The sequence below is a fragment of the Scyliorhinus canicula genome, chromosome 14, assembly GCF_902713615.1.
Source record: "Scyliorhinus canicula chromosome 14, sScyCan1.1, whole genome shotgun sequence".
In the NCBI taxonomy this organism is placed as follows: Eukaryota; Metazoa; Chordata; class Chondrichthyes; order Carcharhiniformes; family Scyliorhinidae; genus Scyliorhinus; species Scyliorhinus canicula.
In genome coordinates, this window is record NC_052159.1 from 123,279,130 (window position 1) to 123,296,691 (window position 17,562).

At 48.4% G+C, this 17,562-nt stretch overlaps 1 protein-coding gene across 1 annotated transcript in view; it reads left to right on the forward strand.

Moving 5' to 3' along the window:
• The window catches only part of dct (dopachrome tautomerase), a 55,893-nt gene that overhangs the window by 2,230 nt on the left and 36,101 nt on the right, over positions 1-17,562 (forward strand). The window contains exon 2 of the mRNA XM_038818904.1: positions 3,855-4,154. Within this exon, the coding sequence (XP_038674832.1) occupies positions 3,855-4,154 (300 nt within the window). The remainder of the gene's footprint in view (positions 1-3,854; positions 4,155-17,562) is intronic.

The following is a 17,562-nucleotide window of genomic DNA, read 5'->3' on the forward strand; positions in this document are numbered from 1 at the left end:
GGGAGTGTGTGTGGTGTGAGAGAGGGGGAAGTGTGTGTGGGTGAGAGAGGGGGGAGTGTGTGTGTGTGAGAGGGGGGAGTGTGTGTGTGTGAGAGGGGGAGTGTGTGTGTGTGAGAGGGGGGAGTGTGTGTGTGTGAGAGGGGGTGTGTGTGTGGGTGAGAGAGGGGGGAGTGTGTGTGTGTGAGAGGGGGGAGTGTATGTGTGTGAGAGGGGGGATTGTCTGTGTGAGAGTGTGGAGTGTGTGTGTGAGAGAGGGGGCAGTGTATGTGTGTGTGTGTAAGAGGGGGGAGTGTATGTGTGTGTGTGAGAGGGGGGAGTGTGTGTGTGCGAGAGAGGGGGGAGTGTGTGTGGGTGAGAGAGGGGGGAGTGTGTGTGTGTGAGAGGGGGGAGTGTGTGTGTGTGAGAGGGGGAGTGTGTGTGTGTGAGAGGGGGGAGTGTGTGTGTGTGAGAGGGGGTGTGTGTGTGGGTGAGAGAGGGGGGAGTGTGTGTGTGTGAGAGGGGGGAGTGTGTGTGTGTGAGAGGGGGGATTGTCTGTGTGAGAGTGTGGAGTGTGTGTGTGAGAGAGGGGGCAGTGTATGTGTGTGTGTGTAAGAGGGGGGAGTGTATGTGTGTGTGTGAGAGGGGGGAGTGTGTGTGTGTGTGAGTGGGGTGTGTGTGTGACAGGGGTGTGTGTGTGTGAGGTGTGTGTGTGAGAGGTGTGTGTGTGTGAGAGGGGTGTGTGTGTGTGAGAGAGGGGTGTGTGTGTGTGAGGGGTGTGTGTGAGCAGGGTGTGTGAGAGGGTGTGCATGTGTGTGTGTGAGAGGGGGGAGTGTGTGTGTGCGAGAGAGGGGGGAGTGTGTGTGTGAGAGAGAGGGGGAGTGTGTAGTGTGAGAGAGGGGGGAGTGTGTGTGTGAGAGAGGGGGGAGTGTGTGTGTGTGAGAGAGGGGTGTGTGTGTGTGTGTGAGAGGGGGGAGTGTGTGTCTGTGAGGGGGGAGTGTGTGTGAGAGAGGGGGCAGTGTATGTGTGAGAGAGGGGGCAGTGTATGTGTGAGAGAGGCGGGAGTGTATGTGTGTGTGTGAGAGGGGGGAGTGTGTGTGTGTGTGAGGGGGGAGTGTGTGTGTGTGTGAGAGGGGGGAGTGTGTGTGTGAGAGGGGTGTATGTGTGTGTGTGTGTGAGAGAGGGGGAGTGTGTGTGTGTGTGTGAGGGGGGAGTGTGTGTGTGAGGGGGGAGTTTGTGTGTGAGAGGGGGGAGTGTGTGTGTGTGTGTGTGTGAGAGGGGGGAGTGTGTGTGTGAGAGGGGTGTATGTGTGTGTGTGTGTGTGTGAGAGAGGGGGAGTGTGTGTGTGTGTGAGGGGGGAGTGTGTGTGTGAGGGGGGAGTTTGTGTGTGAGAGGGGGGAGTGTGTGTGCGAGAGGGGAGTGTGTCTGTGTGTGAGAAGGGTGCGTGTGTGTGTGTGTGTGAGAGGGGTGTGTGTGTGAGAGAGGGGTGTGTGTGTGTGAGAAGCGTGTGTGTGTGAGAAGTGTGTGTGTGTGAGAGGGGTGTGTGTGTGTGTGAGAGGTGTGTGTGTGTGTGTGAGGGGTGTGTGTGTGTGAGAGGGGTGTGTGTGTGTGTGAGGGGTGTGTGTGTGTGTGTGAGCAGGGTGTGTGTGTGTGAGAGGGTGTGCATGTGTGTGTGTGAGAGGGGGACTGTGTTTGTGTGTGTGAGAGGAGGGGACTGTGTGTGTGTGAGAGAGGGGGCGTTTATGTGTGCGTGTGTGAGGGGGAGTTTGTGTATGTGTGTGTGAGAGAGAGGGGGAGTGTGTGTGTGTGAGAGAGGGGGGAGTGTGTGTGTGTGAGAGAGACGGGGAGTGTGTGTGGATGAGAGAGGGGGGAGTGTGTGTGTGTGAGAGAGGGGGGAGTGTGTGTGGGTGAGAGAGGGGGGAGTGTGTGTGTGTGAGAGGGGGGAGTGTGTGTGTGTGTGAGAGGGAGTGTGTGTGTGAGAGAGGGGGAGTGTGTGTGAGAGAGGGTGGATTGTCTGTGTGAGAGTGTGGAGTGTGTGTGTGAGAGAGGGGGCAGTGTATGTGTGTGTGTGTAAGAGGGGGGGGGTTTATGTGTGTGTGTGTGAGAGGGGGGAGTGTGTGTGTGCGAGAGAGGGGGGAGTGTGTGTGGGTGAGAGAGGGGGAGTGTGTGTGTGTGAGAGGGGGGAGTGTGTGTGTGAGAGGGGGGAGTGTGTGTGAGAGAGGGGGGATTGTCTGTGTGAGAGTGTGGAGTGTGTGTGAGAGAGGGGGCAGTGTATGTGTGTGTGTGTGAGAGGGGGAGTGCGTGTGTGTGAGAGAGGGGGGAGTGTGTGTGTGTGAGAGAGGGGGGAGTGTGTGTGTGTGAGAGAGAGGGGGAGTGTGTGTGGATGAGAGAGGGGGGAGTGCGTGTGGGTGAGAGAGGGGGAAGTGTGTGTGGGTGAGAGAGGGGGGAGTGTGTGTGTGTGATATGGGGGAGTGTGTGTGTGTGATATGGGGGAGTGTGTGTGTGTGATATGGGGGAGTGTGTGTGTGTGAGAGGGGGTGTGTGTGTGGGTGAGAGAGGGGGGAGTGTGTGTGTGTGAGAGGGGGGAGTGTGTGTGTGTGAGAGGGGGGATTGTCTGTGTGAGAGTGTGTGGTGTGTGTGTGAGAGAGGGGGCAGTGTATGTGTGTGTGTGTAAGAGGGGGGAGTGTATGTGTGTGTGTGAGAGGGGGGAGTGTGTGTGTGCGAGAGAGGGGGGAGTGTGTGTGGGTGAGAGAGGGGGGAGTGTGTGTGGGTGAGAGAGGGGGGAGTGTGTGTGTGTGAGAGGGGGGAGTGTGTGTGAGAGGGGGGGATTGTGTGTGTGAGAGTGTGGAGTGTGTGTGTGGGAGAGGGGGCAGTGTATGTGTGTGAGAGGGGGGAATGTGTGTGGGGGGGTGTGTGTGTGAGAGGGGGGAGTGTGTGTGTGTGTGTAAGAGTGGGGAGTGTGTGTGTGTGTGAGAGTGGGGAGTGTGTGTGTGTGTGTGTGTGTGTGAGAGGGGGAGTTTGTGTGTGTGTGAGAGAGAGAGGGGGAGTTTGTGTGTGTGTGTGTGTGACAGGGAGAGTGTGTGGGCGTGTGAGAGGGAGAGTGTGTGTGTGTGTGACAGGGAGAGTGTGTGGGCGTGTGAGAGGGAGAGTGTGTGGGCGTGTGAGAGGGAGAGTGTGTGGGCGTGTGAGAGGGAGAGTGTGTGGGTGCGATGGAATGGCCACGCTGCACCCAAAAAGCAGTCACTGCAGCGCAATGTGGCTGATAGCAGCCGGGAGATGTTGGTCCCGGGATCTACCCTGCTTGCAATGCCTCACGAGATCTAACGCAATTTCACGAAACGTTACAATGTAAATCCCACCCATTGTGGGCGGGTTCATTTTTAGAACGATCTACATATTAAAGAGAGACAGCTAATCTCAATAATTGAGCGGACTCTGCCACATGTTCCCCTCTGGGGCCCTTTATCTAACGTAAGTGGCATTTTATAGCCATGTGTTTCTTGGTGCTGCAACTAAACGCCCTTGCTACGGGACTTTGTTCCCTTCTATTAAAATTGCACCCTGTGTGTGAGAGGGAGAGTGTGTGTGTGTTTGTGTGATAGAGAAGGAAGTGTCTATGTGTGTGCGAGAGGGAGAGTTTGTATGTGAGAGAGTGTGCGTGTGTGTATATGTGAGGGAGTGTGTCTGACTTTGTGTGTGTGTGTGTGCGTGTGTGTGTGTGTGAGAGAGAGAGAGAGAGAGAAAGAGGGTGGTGATGCTCTGGACGGATGCTCCAGTTGAATGAGATTTGCAATGACCGCTTATAAACAAAATTAATATGGTTAATATGAAATGATCATTCTCTGTCACTTGTGAAACTTTTCTCTTCACTAAAATAGGAAACCATGCCGGGTATAATTGTGCCGAATGCAAATTTGGATGGACTGGCCAAAACTGTGACCGGAGAAAAGCAGCAGTGATTCGAAAAAATATTCTTTCATTAACCCCAATGGAGCAGCAGCAGTTCTTGGACGCATTGGATCAAGCCAAAACTACAATCCACCCAGATTATGTGATTGCTACTCAGCATTGGTTAAGTTTACTGGGGCCGAATGGAACTCAGCCACAAGTAGCAAATGTCACAATATACAATTACTTTGTGTGGCTTCATTACTACTCCACAAGAGATACACTGCTGGGTTAGTTGTACACTTTTTAAAAATGAGTTATCATGTGTAGCTTAGCTTCTAGACATCCTCTATTATCAATTTTATTTTAAAGTAGATTTGGTAAGAATGTAGCTGCAATGTGAAATGAATAATTCATTTGCATCTTCCAGCAAATAGCCACATGTTTGCTTATGTTGTTATAAGAACATAAGAACATAAGAACTAGGAGCAGGAGTAGGCCATCTGGCCCCTCGAGCCTGCTCCGCCATTTAATTAGATCATGGCTGATCTTTTGTGGACTCGGCTCCACTTTCCGGCCCGAACACCATAACCCTTAATCCCTTTATTCTTCAAAAAACTATCTATCTTTACCTTAAAAACATGTAATGAAGGAGCCTCAACTGCTTCGCTGGGCAAGGAATTCCATAGATTCACAACCCTTTGGGTGAAGAAGTTCCTCCTAAACTCAGTCCTAAATCTACTTCCCCTTATTTTGAGGCTATGTCCCCTAGTTCTGCTGTCACCCGCCAGTGGAAAGAACCTGCCCGCATCTATCCTGTCTATTCCCTTCATAATTTTAAATGTTTCTATAAGATCCCCCCTCATCCTTCTAAATTCCAACAAGCAGCAGGGTAGCATGGTGGTTAGCATAAATGCTTCACAGCTCCAGGGTCCCAGGTTCGATTCCCGGCTGGGTCACTGTCTGTGTGGAGTCTGCACGTCCTCCCCCTGTGTGCGTGGGTTTCCTCCGGGTACTCCGGTTTCCTCCCACAGTCCAAAGATGTGCGGGTTAGGTGGATTGGCCATGCTAAATTGCCCGTAGTGTCCTAATAAAAGTAAGGTTAAGGGGGGGTTGTTGGGTCACGGGTATAGGGTGGATACGTGGGTTTGAGTAGGGTGATCATGGCTCGGCACAACATTGAGGGCCGAAGGGCCTGTTCTGTGCTGTACTGTTCTATGTTCTATGTTCTATGTACAGTCCCAGTCTACTCAGCCTCTCCTCATAATCCAACCCTTCAGCTCTGGGATTAACCTAGTGAATCTCCTCTGCACACCCTCCAGCGCCAGTACGTCCTTTCTCAAGTAAGGAGACCAAAACTGAACACAATACTCCAGGTGTGGCCGCACTAACGCCTTATACAATTGCAACATAACCTCCCTAGTCTTAAACTCCATCCCTCTAGCAATGAAGGACAACATTCCATTTGCCTTCTTAATCACCTGTTGCACTTGTAAACCAACCTTCTGTGACTCATGCACTAGCACACCCAAGTCTCTCTGAACAGCGACATGCTTTAATATTTATCGTTTAAATAATAATCCCGTTTGCTGTTATTCCTACCAAAATGGATAACCTCACATTTGTCAACATTGTATTCCATCTGCCAGACCCGAGCCCATTCACTTAACCTATCCAAATCCCTCTGCAGACTTCCAGTATCCTCTGCACTTTTCGCTTTACCACTCATCTTAGTGTCATCTGCAAACTTGGACACATTGCCCTTGGTCCCCAACTCCAAATCATCTATGTAAATTGTGAACAATTGTGGGCCCAACACGGATCCCTGAGGGACACCACTAGCTACTGATTGCCAACCAGAGAAACACCCATTTATCCCAACTCTTTGCTTTCTATTAATTAACCAATCCTCTATCCATGCTACTACTTTACCCTTAATGCCATGCATCTTTATCTTATGCAGCAATCTTTTGTGTGGCACCTTGTCAAAGGCTTTCTGGAAATCCAGATATACCACACCCATCGGCTCCCCGTTATCTACTGCACTGGTAATGTCCTCAAAAAATTCCACTAAATTAGTTAGGCATGACCTGCCCTTTACGAACCCATGCTGCGTCTGCCCAATGGGACAATTTCTATCCAGATGCCTCGCAATTTCTTCCTTGATGATAGATTCCAGCATCTTCCCTACTACCGAAGTTAAGCTCACTGGCCTATAATTTCCTGCTTTCTGCCTACCTCCTTTTTTTTTTTTTTTTTTTTTTTTTTTTTAAATTTAGATTACCCAATTATTTTTTCTATTAAGGGGCAATTTAGCGTGGCCAATCCACCTACCACCTACTCTGCACATTTTTGGGTTGTGGGGGCGAAACCCACGCAGACACGGGGAGAATGTGCAAACTCCACACGGACAGTGACCCAGAGCCGGGATCGAACCTGGGACCTCAGCGCCGTGAGGCGGTTATGCTAACCACTAGGCCACCGTGCTGCCCTCCTACCTCCTTTTTTAAACAGTGGCGTCACGTTTGCTAATTTCCAATCCACCGGGACCGGGTTATATTGTGACAATGAACATGCTGTGTGAATGCATTTGCATCACACTTGTTTGCTGACTGACAGCTAAAAGATTATCTACTCCCAAATCCTTCCATGACCCTATGTCTTATCCATGAATTACTATTCTGCAAACACAAGCGTATGACTGACCCATTCAACTAATTGATCCTTAATCCATTTGATTTGCCTTTCTTCGATATCTACTGATACTCTTCACTAACATAAATCTATCACTCCTTATTGTTGAAAGTTTCAATTGAACCGGAATCTACAGTGCTTTTGGGGCGAGAACTACACTTGTCTATTACTGTTTGTGTGAGGAAGTGCTTCTCGGATTTGCTCCTGCTCTCATTTTGAGATTCTGGATTTCCCTACCAGAGAGGGGGCGGGGAAGTGGGCCTAGGTCAGGTCCTCTTTTGGAGAGTCGCTGCAGATTCAACGGGCTGAATGGCCTTCTACTGCACTGTAAGAATTCTATTCTCTTGAATCATTTTATCAGTTTAAATGTCTCAACTCTGTACTCCTCAATCCTCTCTGCCACTTGACAATGCCACTTGGGGCAGCAGGGTAGCACAGTGGGTAGCTCAATTGCTTCACAGCTCCAGGGACCCAGGTTCGATTCCAGCTTGGGTCACTGTCTGTGCGGAGTCTGCACATCCTCCCCGTGTGTGCGTGGGTTTCCTCCGGCTTCTCCGGTTTCCTCCCACAGTCCAAAGAAGTGCAGGTTAGGTGGATTGGCCATGCTAAATTGCCCTGGGTTACTGGGGTTATGGGAATAGGGTGGAGATGTTGACCTTGGGTAGGGTGCTCTTTCCAAGAGTCGGTGCAGACTCGATGAGCCGAATGGCCTCCTTCTGCCCTGTAAATTCTATGATAATCTATGATTAATCTAGGACAAAGGTTCGGCACAACATTGTGGGCCGAAGGGCCTGTTCTGTGCTGTATTTTTCGATGTTCTATGTTCTCTACTCAACAGATTACCAACCAAATTTAATGAAACTTAGCTCAATAAAGTAGCTCATTAATCCAATATTGTTTTGGTGAATAAGGACTGATCAGGTCACAATTTCCCAAGTGCTCAGTCACTCTGCATTAATGATAAATTCTACTAACTTTCCCCGCCAAAGCCCATTTCGAGTGGAACTTTGTTAAATTCTGATAATTCAGGGGCAGCAGGGTAGCATGGTGGTTAGCATAAATGCTTCACAGCTCCAGGGTCCCAGGTTTTATTCCCGGCTGGGTCACTGGCTGTGTGGAGTCTGCACGTCCTCCCCCTGTGTGCGTGGGTTTCCTCCGGGTGCTCCGGTTTCCTCCCACAGTCCAAAGATGTGCGGGTTAGGTGGATTGGCCATGCTAAATTGCCCGTAGTGTCCTAATAAAAAGTAAGGTTAAGGGGGGGGGGTTGTTGGGTTACGGGTATAGGGTCGATACGTGGGTTTGAGTAGGGTGATCATGGCTCGGCACAACATTGAGGGCCGAAGGGCCTGTTCTGTGCTGTACTGTTCTATGTTCTATGTTCTAATTACATACAATTGTTACTTGCATCATTCAGATTCAATGGGCAGAATTTTCTACCCCCGCCCACTGGTGGGATTTTCTGGCCCCGCCCACTGGTGGGATTTTTCTGGCCCCGCCCACTGGTGGGAATTTCTGGCCCTGCCCACTGGTGGGATTTTCTGGCCCCGCCCACTGGTGGGATTTTCTGACCCGCCAGAGTCAATGGATTTTTGGGTAGTTTGCTGCATTTTCTGTCCCCGTTGCAATGGGGCCTTAGAATTCCACTCAATTCCATTTGTTTGTGATATAAGTTCGAATTCCCTATGCATCAGTCTAGATTCAACAAGATTAATTACTTCTTCATTTCTTTATTTTTGCAAAATCAGCTTTTTTAGGCTCAAGAATAAATAATTAATGCTTCATTTACTGACAGTGATTGTATAAACAAATGTTACACTGGTATTAGATATGTAAACAACTGACCAATCTCTCTTTCTCTATCTCTCAGCGTGGCTTGCAAAAACTAGATTTCTATTAGAGGTTTAATGGGAACGCAACGCGGCTGGTAGGTGCCGGTAGGGGCTACCCTGGGCTTCACAAAGGCTGTTACGTCTCGCGACATCTGGTTAGATCTTGAAAAGTGTTGTGACCTGCAGTGCTGACGCCGGATCCAACCGGCTCCTGGTATCTATTGGCCTCCCCAGGGAGACCCCAGCTGGGTGCCGATTAGTACAGGTCCATATAAATGTGGGCCAGGCACAATGGAACCTGGGGTAGTCTCCCAAGGCCATTGAAGGCCCCTAGCTGGTCAGGGACAGGGTAGGATAGTCCCATAGCCCTTATCCTGGCACCCAGGCACCTTAGCATTGGCAGTCTGGCACATTGGAACTGCCATTCTGGCACTGCCATGGTGCCCAGGTGGCACTGTCAAGTGGCAGGAGCACTGCCAGGGTGACAGTGCCGAGTGGCCTAAGGGGGACCATGCCCATGAGGGGGGTGTATGAAGGGTGGGGTGGGGGGAAGGGCGAGTATGAAGGGGCCTCTGAAAGTTTGGGGAGTCTTGGAAGGGGGGGGGAATGGGCCAAAAGGGGGCATGGGAAGGCCTGGAGAGAGGGCCTCAGCGACTCCCATGGATGGGTGCCTTCACTTTTGGGGGGGGGCGGCGTGGGGGTGATGCCCATGTGTGTGAGGGTGACATTGCCTATGTTGGGAGGTGTGCTGGCCCTCAAGCTTTAAGATCGGGGTACCATTTCAAAATGGTGCCTCGATCTCTGAGGAGCTGATCTGACCAGCGAGTTCAGTTCCCCAGAGATGGAAAAAATTCTAAGTGTGGGCTTAGCTGCAGAGAAACCCCCAGGGCCCAAAAAGGTGACTAAGGGTGTGATTTAACAGAAAAGTGCAGTAGTGAGCAGGAACTGCTGCCAGCTTCCCAGCGGTCAACTCAGCGAGGCCTTCACGTATCAAACGCTAATTCAGCCACTTAACGAGGCCCCATGGGCTTCACACCGGAAATGATCCCAGGACTCAGCTGGTTCCCAGTCAGATGCTGAGCCTCTGGACCAGGTTTACATGGAGTTGGTGCGGTCGATGGGATGCTGCTGAGAGATTCAGAGGTGAATGTCAGTGATGCTCCAGCAGGCCCAAAGCCAATTGGAGGAGTCCCAAAGGCTACGGGTGCAGGAGATGGCAGTGACTGGCGATGCGTTGCACCAAGTCCGACATTGGAGAGCCTGGTGCATGACGTCAGCACCATGAGTGTTCGTGTTCAAGGCATGTCTCATTCAGTGACCGCCATGGCTGAGGGCCTCGGCAGCATGTCCGAGACACTAGAGTGTGTGTCCCAGTCCCAGGTGGACCTTACTGAGGCTCTGCAGAGTATGTCCAGTCTCAGGTGGGTATTGTCGAGGCATTCCAGGGCAGCACAGTAGCATAGTGGTTAGCACAATTGCTTCACAGCTCCAGGGTCCCAGATTCAATTCCCGGCTTGGGCCACTGTCTGTGCGGAGTCTGCGCGTTCTCCCCATGTGTGCGTCGGTTTCCTCCGGGTGCTCCGGTTTCCTCCCACAGTCCAAAGATGTGCAGGATAGGTGGATTGGCTCTGCTGAATTGCTCTTCGTGTGCAAAATTGCCCTTAGTGTTGGGTAGGGTTACTGGGTTATGGGGCTAGGGTGGGGGTGTGGGCTTGGGTAGAGTGCTCTTTCCAAGAGTCGGTGCAGACTCGATGGGCTGATTGGCCTCCTTCTGCACTGTAAATTCTATGATTCTATGTCCCAGTCACTGAAGAGCATCTCTGAGGGAATCAACACCATGGTGCAGACATTGGGGAGCCGTCAGGCTGCTGGCGGAGCCTGATGATGCAGGGGCAGCCATCAATCCAGCTGCTCCTCCATCCCGACACCCCCCCCCCCCCCAGAGCCATACGGACACAGACTGGGTGGTGCTGGGTGCCAACCTGAGTGGTGACAGCAGGCACCAGCTCTCCTGCCCCCCCCCCCCCCCCCCCGGGAAAGGGCGCATCTCAGAAACACCTCTGGAACAGGGTGGCACGGTGAGGCACGTGCCACCGACAGATGGGCTGGGGCCCACCGGCCCAGTGCCCCCAGAGGACACCCGCCAGGGGCATCAAAGGCCAAGGGATGTGGAAAGCAGCAGTCTGCCTCCACCTCTGATGTGCATCAAGAGGACATACCTAGGTGCAGCGGTAGAGCATGGAAAGTTAAGCAGGTCAAGGATCACAGAGGGCACCGGGGGGGGGGGGGGGAGTGGGTGTAGGGGCAGAGGATGGGTGGGAAGGGGGTTATGGTACCATCGTGAGCTGGGGGCAGTTAGGGTCAAATTCCACGGCGCGGGCCGACCTCCAGGCCCCTGCCCCAGCCGCCCGGGCATGGTGGCTCTAGAATTACCTTCACTCACTCCACCCAAGGCATATCGCGTCCAGGTGATGGGTGTGAGCGAGCACTCAGCAGACAGGGATCAGACTATGGCATAGATTGAGGAGCGCCAGAGCTCTGCTCACAGTGAGTTATCATCACTCCCTGCCTTCAACAGTGACCCACTGATAGTGCCGACACACGCCTATACACTGGAGTGACATAGAAGACTCTGGGAGGATGGAACAGACCCTGGGAGGGTGGAACAGGGCGGTTGTCGGGGGTCTGAGGGTGCGGGGTGAATGAGTCTGGGAGGGAGTGGGTTCGTAGTGGATGAGGAGGAAGGGTGGGTGATGTGAGCCGAAGGGGGGATGGGGGAACAGGTGTATTGGGACAGTGGGTGGGAAGGGGAGGTTGTGAGATAATGAATAAAGTCATGTCCTATGAGTGGCGGGCGAGGATGAGAGCCTCCCTCACCCTCCAGGCACGCTGAACCCTCATCGCTGTTAAACATTTAGTTGCTGTTGTATAAAGAGTCAAAGGTTCTTCTCCTTTTTCACAAACACCTTTATTTTACTTTAACAGACTCTGCACAAAACTCTATCATCACATCACCTGACACAAAAGCCACCTGATACTCCTTTATATATCAGTGTCAATTATTGGATGCTTAACATAAATGAGACAACTCATTGGAATGTCTCTTAAACCCATTACTTAACAATAACAACCCTTCCTTGGAGAAAAAAGGAATATTATGTGAAAACAAAATTACAAGAAACTCAAACACACACGCAATTCCCCTTTTTTTCATTTTTGGAAGAAAACAAAGTCACAGAAACAGACGCCCAGACAATATCCAAAAGTTTCTGTGAACTAACCCTTCTTTTTGTAAAACAGTTTGACAATTGATAGCTACTGTTGACCTATTTATTTTTTGCTATTTCCCCTCTGCCCAACATCTGCTTCCAACATGCGATATCTATCGTGAACTTTCTTTAATTGACACTTTTTGTAGAGTGCACATTTTCCCACAGGGATTCATTGTCAATGTGACAGTCAATAGGTATATTACCCAAACCCCTAATCCCAAAATTTCTGTTAATATCTGAGATATATAAAAGGCCATATCCACTGCCTCTACAAGGCTTAAAACCTCAGCAGCCAAAGTGCTTTTGACGACTCTCCTTATTTTCTTTGTTTCCCGCACAAGGGGGCAACATTTACCATTGTTCCCCAGATGGAAAATTTAAAAACCTCCTGCACGTGAAACCCCGGCACAGCAATTTGCATAGGACCCATCACTATAAACTATGAGTTTGAAGTACCGAAGATCACCGAAAACCAGGAACCTCAAAACACACTCCTGCATTTTTAGTTTGACCAACTCTTTATTTGCTCTTATTATGTTTTCCACTTTGGGATCATTCATTTTTGTACTCAACTCTAAGACATCAAAACTCACGTCCGGTCTAGTCTGTCTACCTAACTATTCAGTTGCCCAATTAAACTTTGCAGTTGCTCTTCTTCCATCTTTGAAACCGCTGCGTCTTTTTGTGAAATCTGGCCACGGCTAATTGCTATTGGGCTGATGCTTTCCAAATAAAATTGCTGACGTAAAGTTGCCCTTAGCTTAGTCTGTCCGATTTTCAGTCCAATATATTTAAATGCACCGGAAGCCTGACTTCCAACCCTGAATTCTTTCTTCAAACCAGAGATTACACTAGCTTTGTAATCACTGGTCCCACTCCACAAAAAAGTCATCGACATGTATCATAAAGATGCCAGCAAGATTTCCTTTTTAGTGCCAGTAAAACATTGCCGGATCTGCTTTCAACTGGCAACTGCCTAACTTTAACAAAGCTGACCTTACCGAAAAATACCAGACTCTAGACCAGGGGTGGGCAAACTTTTCCGTGCAAGGGCGACATTCAGAAATTCACAATTTTAAAGGGCCGCATAGTATATTAAGTAAAATAATTCATATTTAAAATAGCCAAAATAAAAGGTTTTTAAAGAAAAAAAAAGCAATTAATTTTTATTAATTAATATTTTTAAGTAGAAATTTCATATGAAACACATGTTGTGCCGAGCAATGATCACCCTACTCAAGTCAATGTATCCACCCTATACCAGTAACCCAACAGCACCCCCCCCCCCCCCCCCCACCCCATTAACCTTAAAATTAAAAAAAAAATTAAATTTTTATTAATGACTTGATCTTGGTGGGCCGCATAAAGACCTTTGGCGGGCCGCATGCGGCCCACGGGCCGTAGTTTGCCCACTCCTGCTCTTGTCCCATCATTTAATCCATGTACACATTTACTCAACTTCCAGAGTACCCCTTGTGTGTTAGCTTCCTCTTTAGGAGGACAGATAAAAATGTCTCTCTGGAGCTGATGCCCCTGCAAAAAGGCCAGATTTGCATTCCCATGTCTTTGTGGCTAATAGAGCCAAGATCTTTAAAATAACCTCTCCTGCCGTAGGTGAATCTACCCTTAAATCCTGATCTCCTAAGTTTTCTTCAATCCCCTTGCCACAAGCCTGGCCTTTGCCTTATAAGTTCCATCTGGAAGAATCTTTTCCGTGCAAAGCACGGGCAGCACGGTAGCATAGTGGTTAGCATCAATGCTTCACAGCTCCAGGGTCCCAGGTTCGGTTCCCGGCTGGGTCACTGTCTGTGCGGAGTCTGCACGTCCTCCCCGTGTGTGCGTAGGTTTCCTCCGGGTGCTCCGGTTTCCTCCCACAGTCCAAAGATGTGCGGGTTAGGTGGATTGGCCATGCTAAATTGCCCGTAGTGTCCTAAAAAGTAAGGTTAAGGGGGAAGTTGTTGGGTTGCGGGTATAGGTTGGATATGTGAGTTTGAGTAGGGTGATCATTGCTCTGCACAACATCGAGGGCCGAAGGGCCTGTTCTGTGCTGTACTGTTCTAAATTCTAAATTCTAAATCCATCTGTGGGATACAGATATTTGTCCCCTGTCCGGTACTTCCGTGTATACCCCAAATTTACTCCAACTATGCAGTTCTTGCTGTTTGGCATCTTTCATAACTTTTTCATCTAATTTATTGGAAGCCACCAAAATCTCACGTGCATGTGGGCTTCTACTCCTAATAGTATTCATAGACTTACTCATGTTCTGAGACCTTTATAAAATACGTTCTCTCTCCTGCCTGGTATCTCGTTCTGTACTGCTACTGCTTGATCTTTCCCTTCTGCTGTGGGATGTCCTTTCAATTGTTCTCAACCTTTTCCTGCGGACCTGTTCAATATCCGATTTACTATCTGAACTGGCACTGCTTTTCTGTGCCCTTTATTTTTGGACTTCATGTTCCCAATCCATTGTCTTGACTCCCTCCCCAGCATGCTGTATTCAACCAATGTTTATACTTTCCAGTGGCCTTCCCTGCTCTGCTAATAACAGTTGCATCCTTCCATTGACTAGACCCTTCAGGCAAGTATGTCACTTTTGTACCAACTTTTGGCAGTTGTCCTTTCAGAAAAATGGCCTGTTCTAATTCATCAGACGTATTGTGTTCCTCTACAGAAACACTGTCTATATCAGTTAACTGGTCCTCATAGTTCAGTAACACGTGCATACCAGATCACCCTGGTTCCTCGTCATGTCTGTCTGCTCTGTCTAAATTTGTAATCTGTACCCATTATCCTTGATGAAATGAAATGAAATGCAAATTCCTTATTGTCACAAGTAGGCTTCAAATGAAGTTACTGTGAAAAGCCCCTAGTCGCCACATTCCGGCGCCTGTTCGGGGAGGCTGGTACTGGAATTGAACTGTGCTGCTGCCCTGTCTTGATCTGCTTTCAAAGCCAGCTATTTAGCCCTGTGCTAAACCAGCCCCTAATGAATTTACTCTAACAGTTTGATTGCCATGTTGCAAAATAATTGTTTTGCCATCTATGCCTATGATCTTCCCTGGGCCTTTCCATTCATTAGAATTGTCTCTCTTATAGTATATTATGTCTCCTTGCTGAAAAAGCGGTATTTGATGACCGTACATTATACTTAAAGCTCTGCGAATTCTTTCAGAGACTTCCAAAAAAGTTTTTCTGCTATAAAATGTATTTAAATGCTCAGCACAGGCAGAGCTAATTGTAGTCCCTTCCCAAGCTGGAGGCTGGTCATCCAAAATGGACGGAATTTTAGGATTTCTACCAAGCACTAATTGATGGGGACTATAGCCCCCAACTAGCCCCCAAGCATTGAATTCTTTGCATGTACTGCCCATGCAAAAGCTGAATTTAGCTTGCAATTCGGTCGATCTGCCAAAATTTTCCAGAGCTTGTCATCGATTACAACATGGTTTCTTTCACTCATATAATTACTAAATGGGCTTTCCGCAGCCGTATTCATAACTATGATATTCGCATTTTTACACATATCCCTAAACTCACCATTTGCAAATTCTCCCCCATTGTCCGTAAGGAATTTTGCCGGTGGGCCCATTCCTGTCCCTCTCCATTTTTCCACGATTTGATCCAGAATTACTCTCTTTTCTTTACTTTGTACAATCGTTGATTGACTAAATCTGGTTGCTAAATCTACAAAATGCAAAATATATATATTATTATCCCAGATCTTAAGGTCCATGGCCACAATGTCGTTAAAATCCCTGGCCAAAGGGAGGGTTACTACCGGTCATGTTGGTGTTCTTCTGTACTTCCTGCAAACTTCACAGCGATCACTAACCTGTTCTATTAGTTTAGTATAGGCGTCATCCTTTACCCCTGCATCCTTTAATAACATTTTCAGCCTCCGAGGAAATGGATGCGCAAATTGCCTATGCAGTTTTAATACAACAAGCTTTTTATCAGGTAAAGTCCCATTTTCAACTGCCATTAACACATCCTTAACCACTCTACTTGAAATATTATTTTTCAGTAATGGAATACAATAGTGTCCCGACTGTGTAAATTGTGAGACCACCGCCTTTCCAAAAACTGCTGCCTTATCCTGTTCCATATCCAGTTTCATGTGTGCTTTCTTCATCGTCGGTCTGCTCAGAAGCAAACGTATCTCACTTGATACAACATCCGTTCTAATGAAATTATCCATTCCAGCAATATTGCAAGGGATCACCACTCTTTTCAGCGACTTCAGAGTATTATCATCCCCAAACCTGAAACTTGTGGAACTTTAAAATTCCTTAACCTTGTTACGATTTTTAGCATTCAAGGAGTCCAGATAACATTTTAACCAGTCAATCCCACACACAGTAGATGTGCAGCCACTGTCCAATACAGCACAATTGAAGGATTCTGCAACCAACACCTTAATTACTAGCGTCAAACTACTTGTTAATGGGACAATGCCTTCTTTCCGGTCACTATCTTTTTCCTCTTCCGACTCTTCCGTGTCATGTGTCGCTTCAAACACTCTATTATAACGTGTTGGACAGTCGAAAGCATAATGGTATTGAGAGTCACATCGAAAACATCGATTTATCATACCCGTGCATTTCTGGAGTTCATCTTCCTATTGTATGTTCTAACTGAGTTTCTGTCTTCATAATTTCCGGGTCCTGATCTCCTTCTATAGTCTTGGAACTTGTTCGTAGCCACACGATTTTGCCATCCTGTTAGTAGTGTATCTTCCATATTCTGGTTTATTGCAGACTGACCTATTTGGGTCATCAGAGCCATCGGAATTGAATGTTTCCATAGAAACTATTTTAAAGCTTCTGTCATCTGATCGAATAAGGTATCCTTATCCGCAAACTGAACTCCTGTCAAATCCAGGAGCCTATCCATGTTGCTCACTCTAGCACAGTCAAGTAATTTAAAGGCCAACACAGACTGTGCAAATTGCAGGTTGTGTTTCTGCAGCCTCTTATATAGTCTGCTAAATTCCAGTTCTACTCTTCAATGGAGAAATTTTCCGGAACCTATCAAAATCCGACCATGCTTCATACGCACTTAACAAGTCATCCTTTTTATAAATCTTATCCATATAACGTGATAGAGTCTGCAGACCTTCTTCTGAGTCTAACTCTTCCAATTCCAGCTCTTCCAATTTGCTTCGGATTTTACTGTCATAAGGTAGAGAAAGAGCCAATGCCATACCTTGTTTCCTCTTTCCCAAAGCAGTTACCTTAGTCCACATAACTACTGCACTTCTCCATTCGTCGTACAATCCCCTTTCAGAAAATAAGGGAGGATAGTCATGTCCGGCCATCTTTATCCTAGGTTCAGCCATATATCCTTTTTTTTTTCTTCTCACTCCTTGGTTTTGTCTGGTAAAGTTATATCTTTCAGCCCTTCACATTTGCACAGCAACCATCCTCTGCTACCACTGTTAGCCGTTTAGCTGCTGTTGGATAAAGAGTCAAAGGTTCTGCTCCTTTTCCACAAACACCTTTATTTTACTTCAACAGACTCTGCACAAAACTCATCACATCACCTGACACAAAGGCCACCTGAAGCCCCTTTACATATCAGTGCCAATTATTGGGGATATTTAACATAAATGAGACAACTAATTGGAATGTCTCTTAAACCCATTACTTAACATCGCCGCTGCCTGTCTTCCATCTTACCGCTGGTCCTGAGCGTCCTCCCCAGGCTCGTCCTCCAGCCCCTCATGGTCCCACGCCTACACATTCTCCTCTTCGGAGGTGGCCACATGTTCCTCCTCCACATCCAGCACGTTGTCCCGCTGTTGTGCCAGGTTGGGGTGGTCATAGCTGGCGACCCTCTTGGGGGGAGTACTGCAGTGCACCACCAGAGCAGATGAGGAATTGGAATTGCATTTTGAGCAA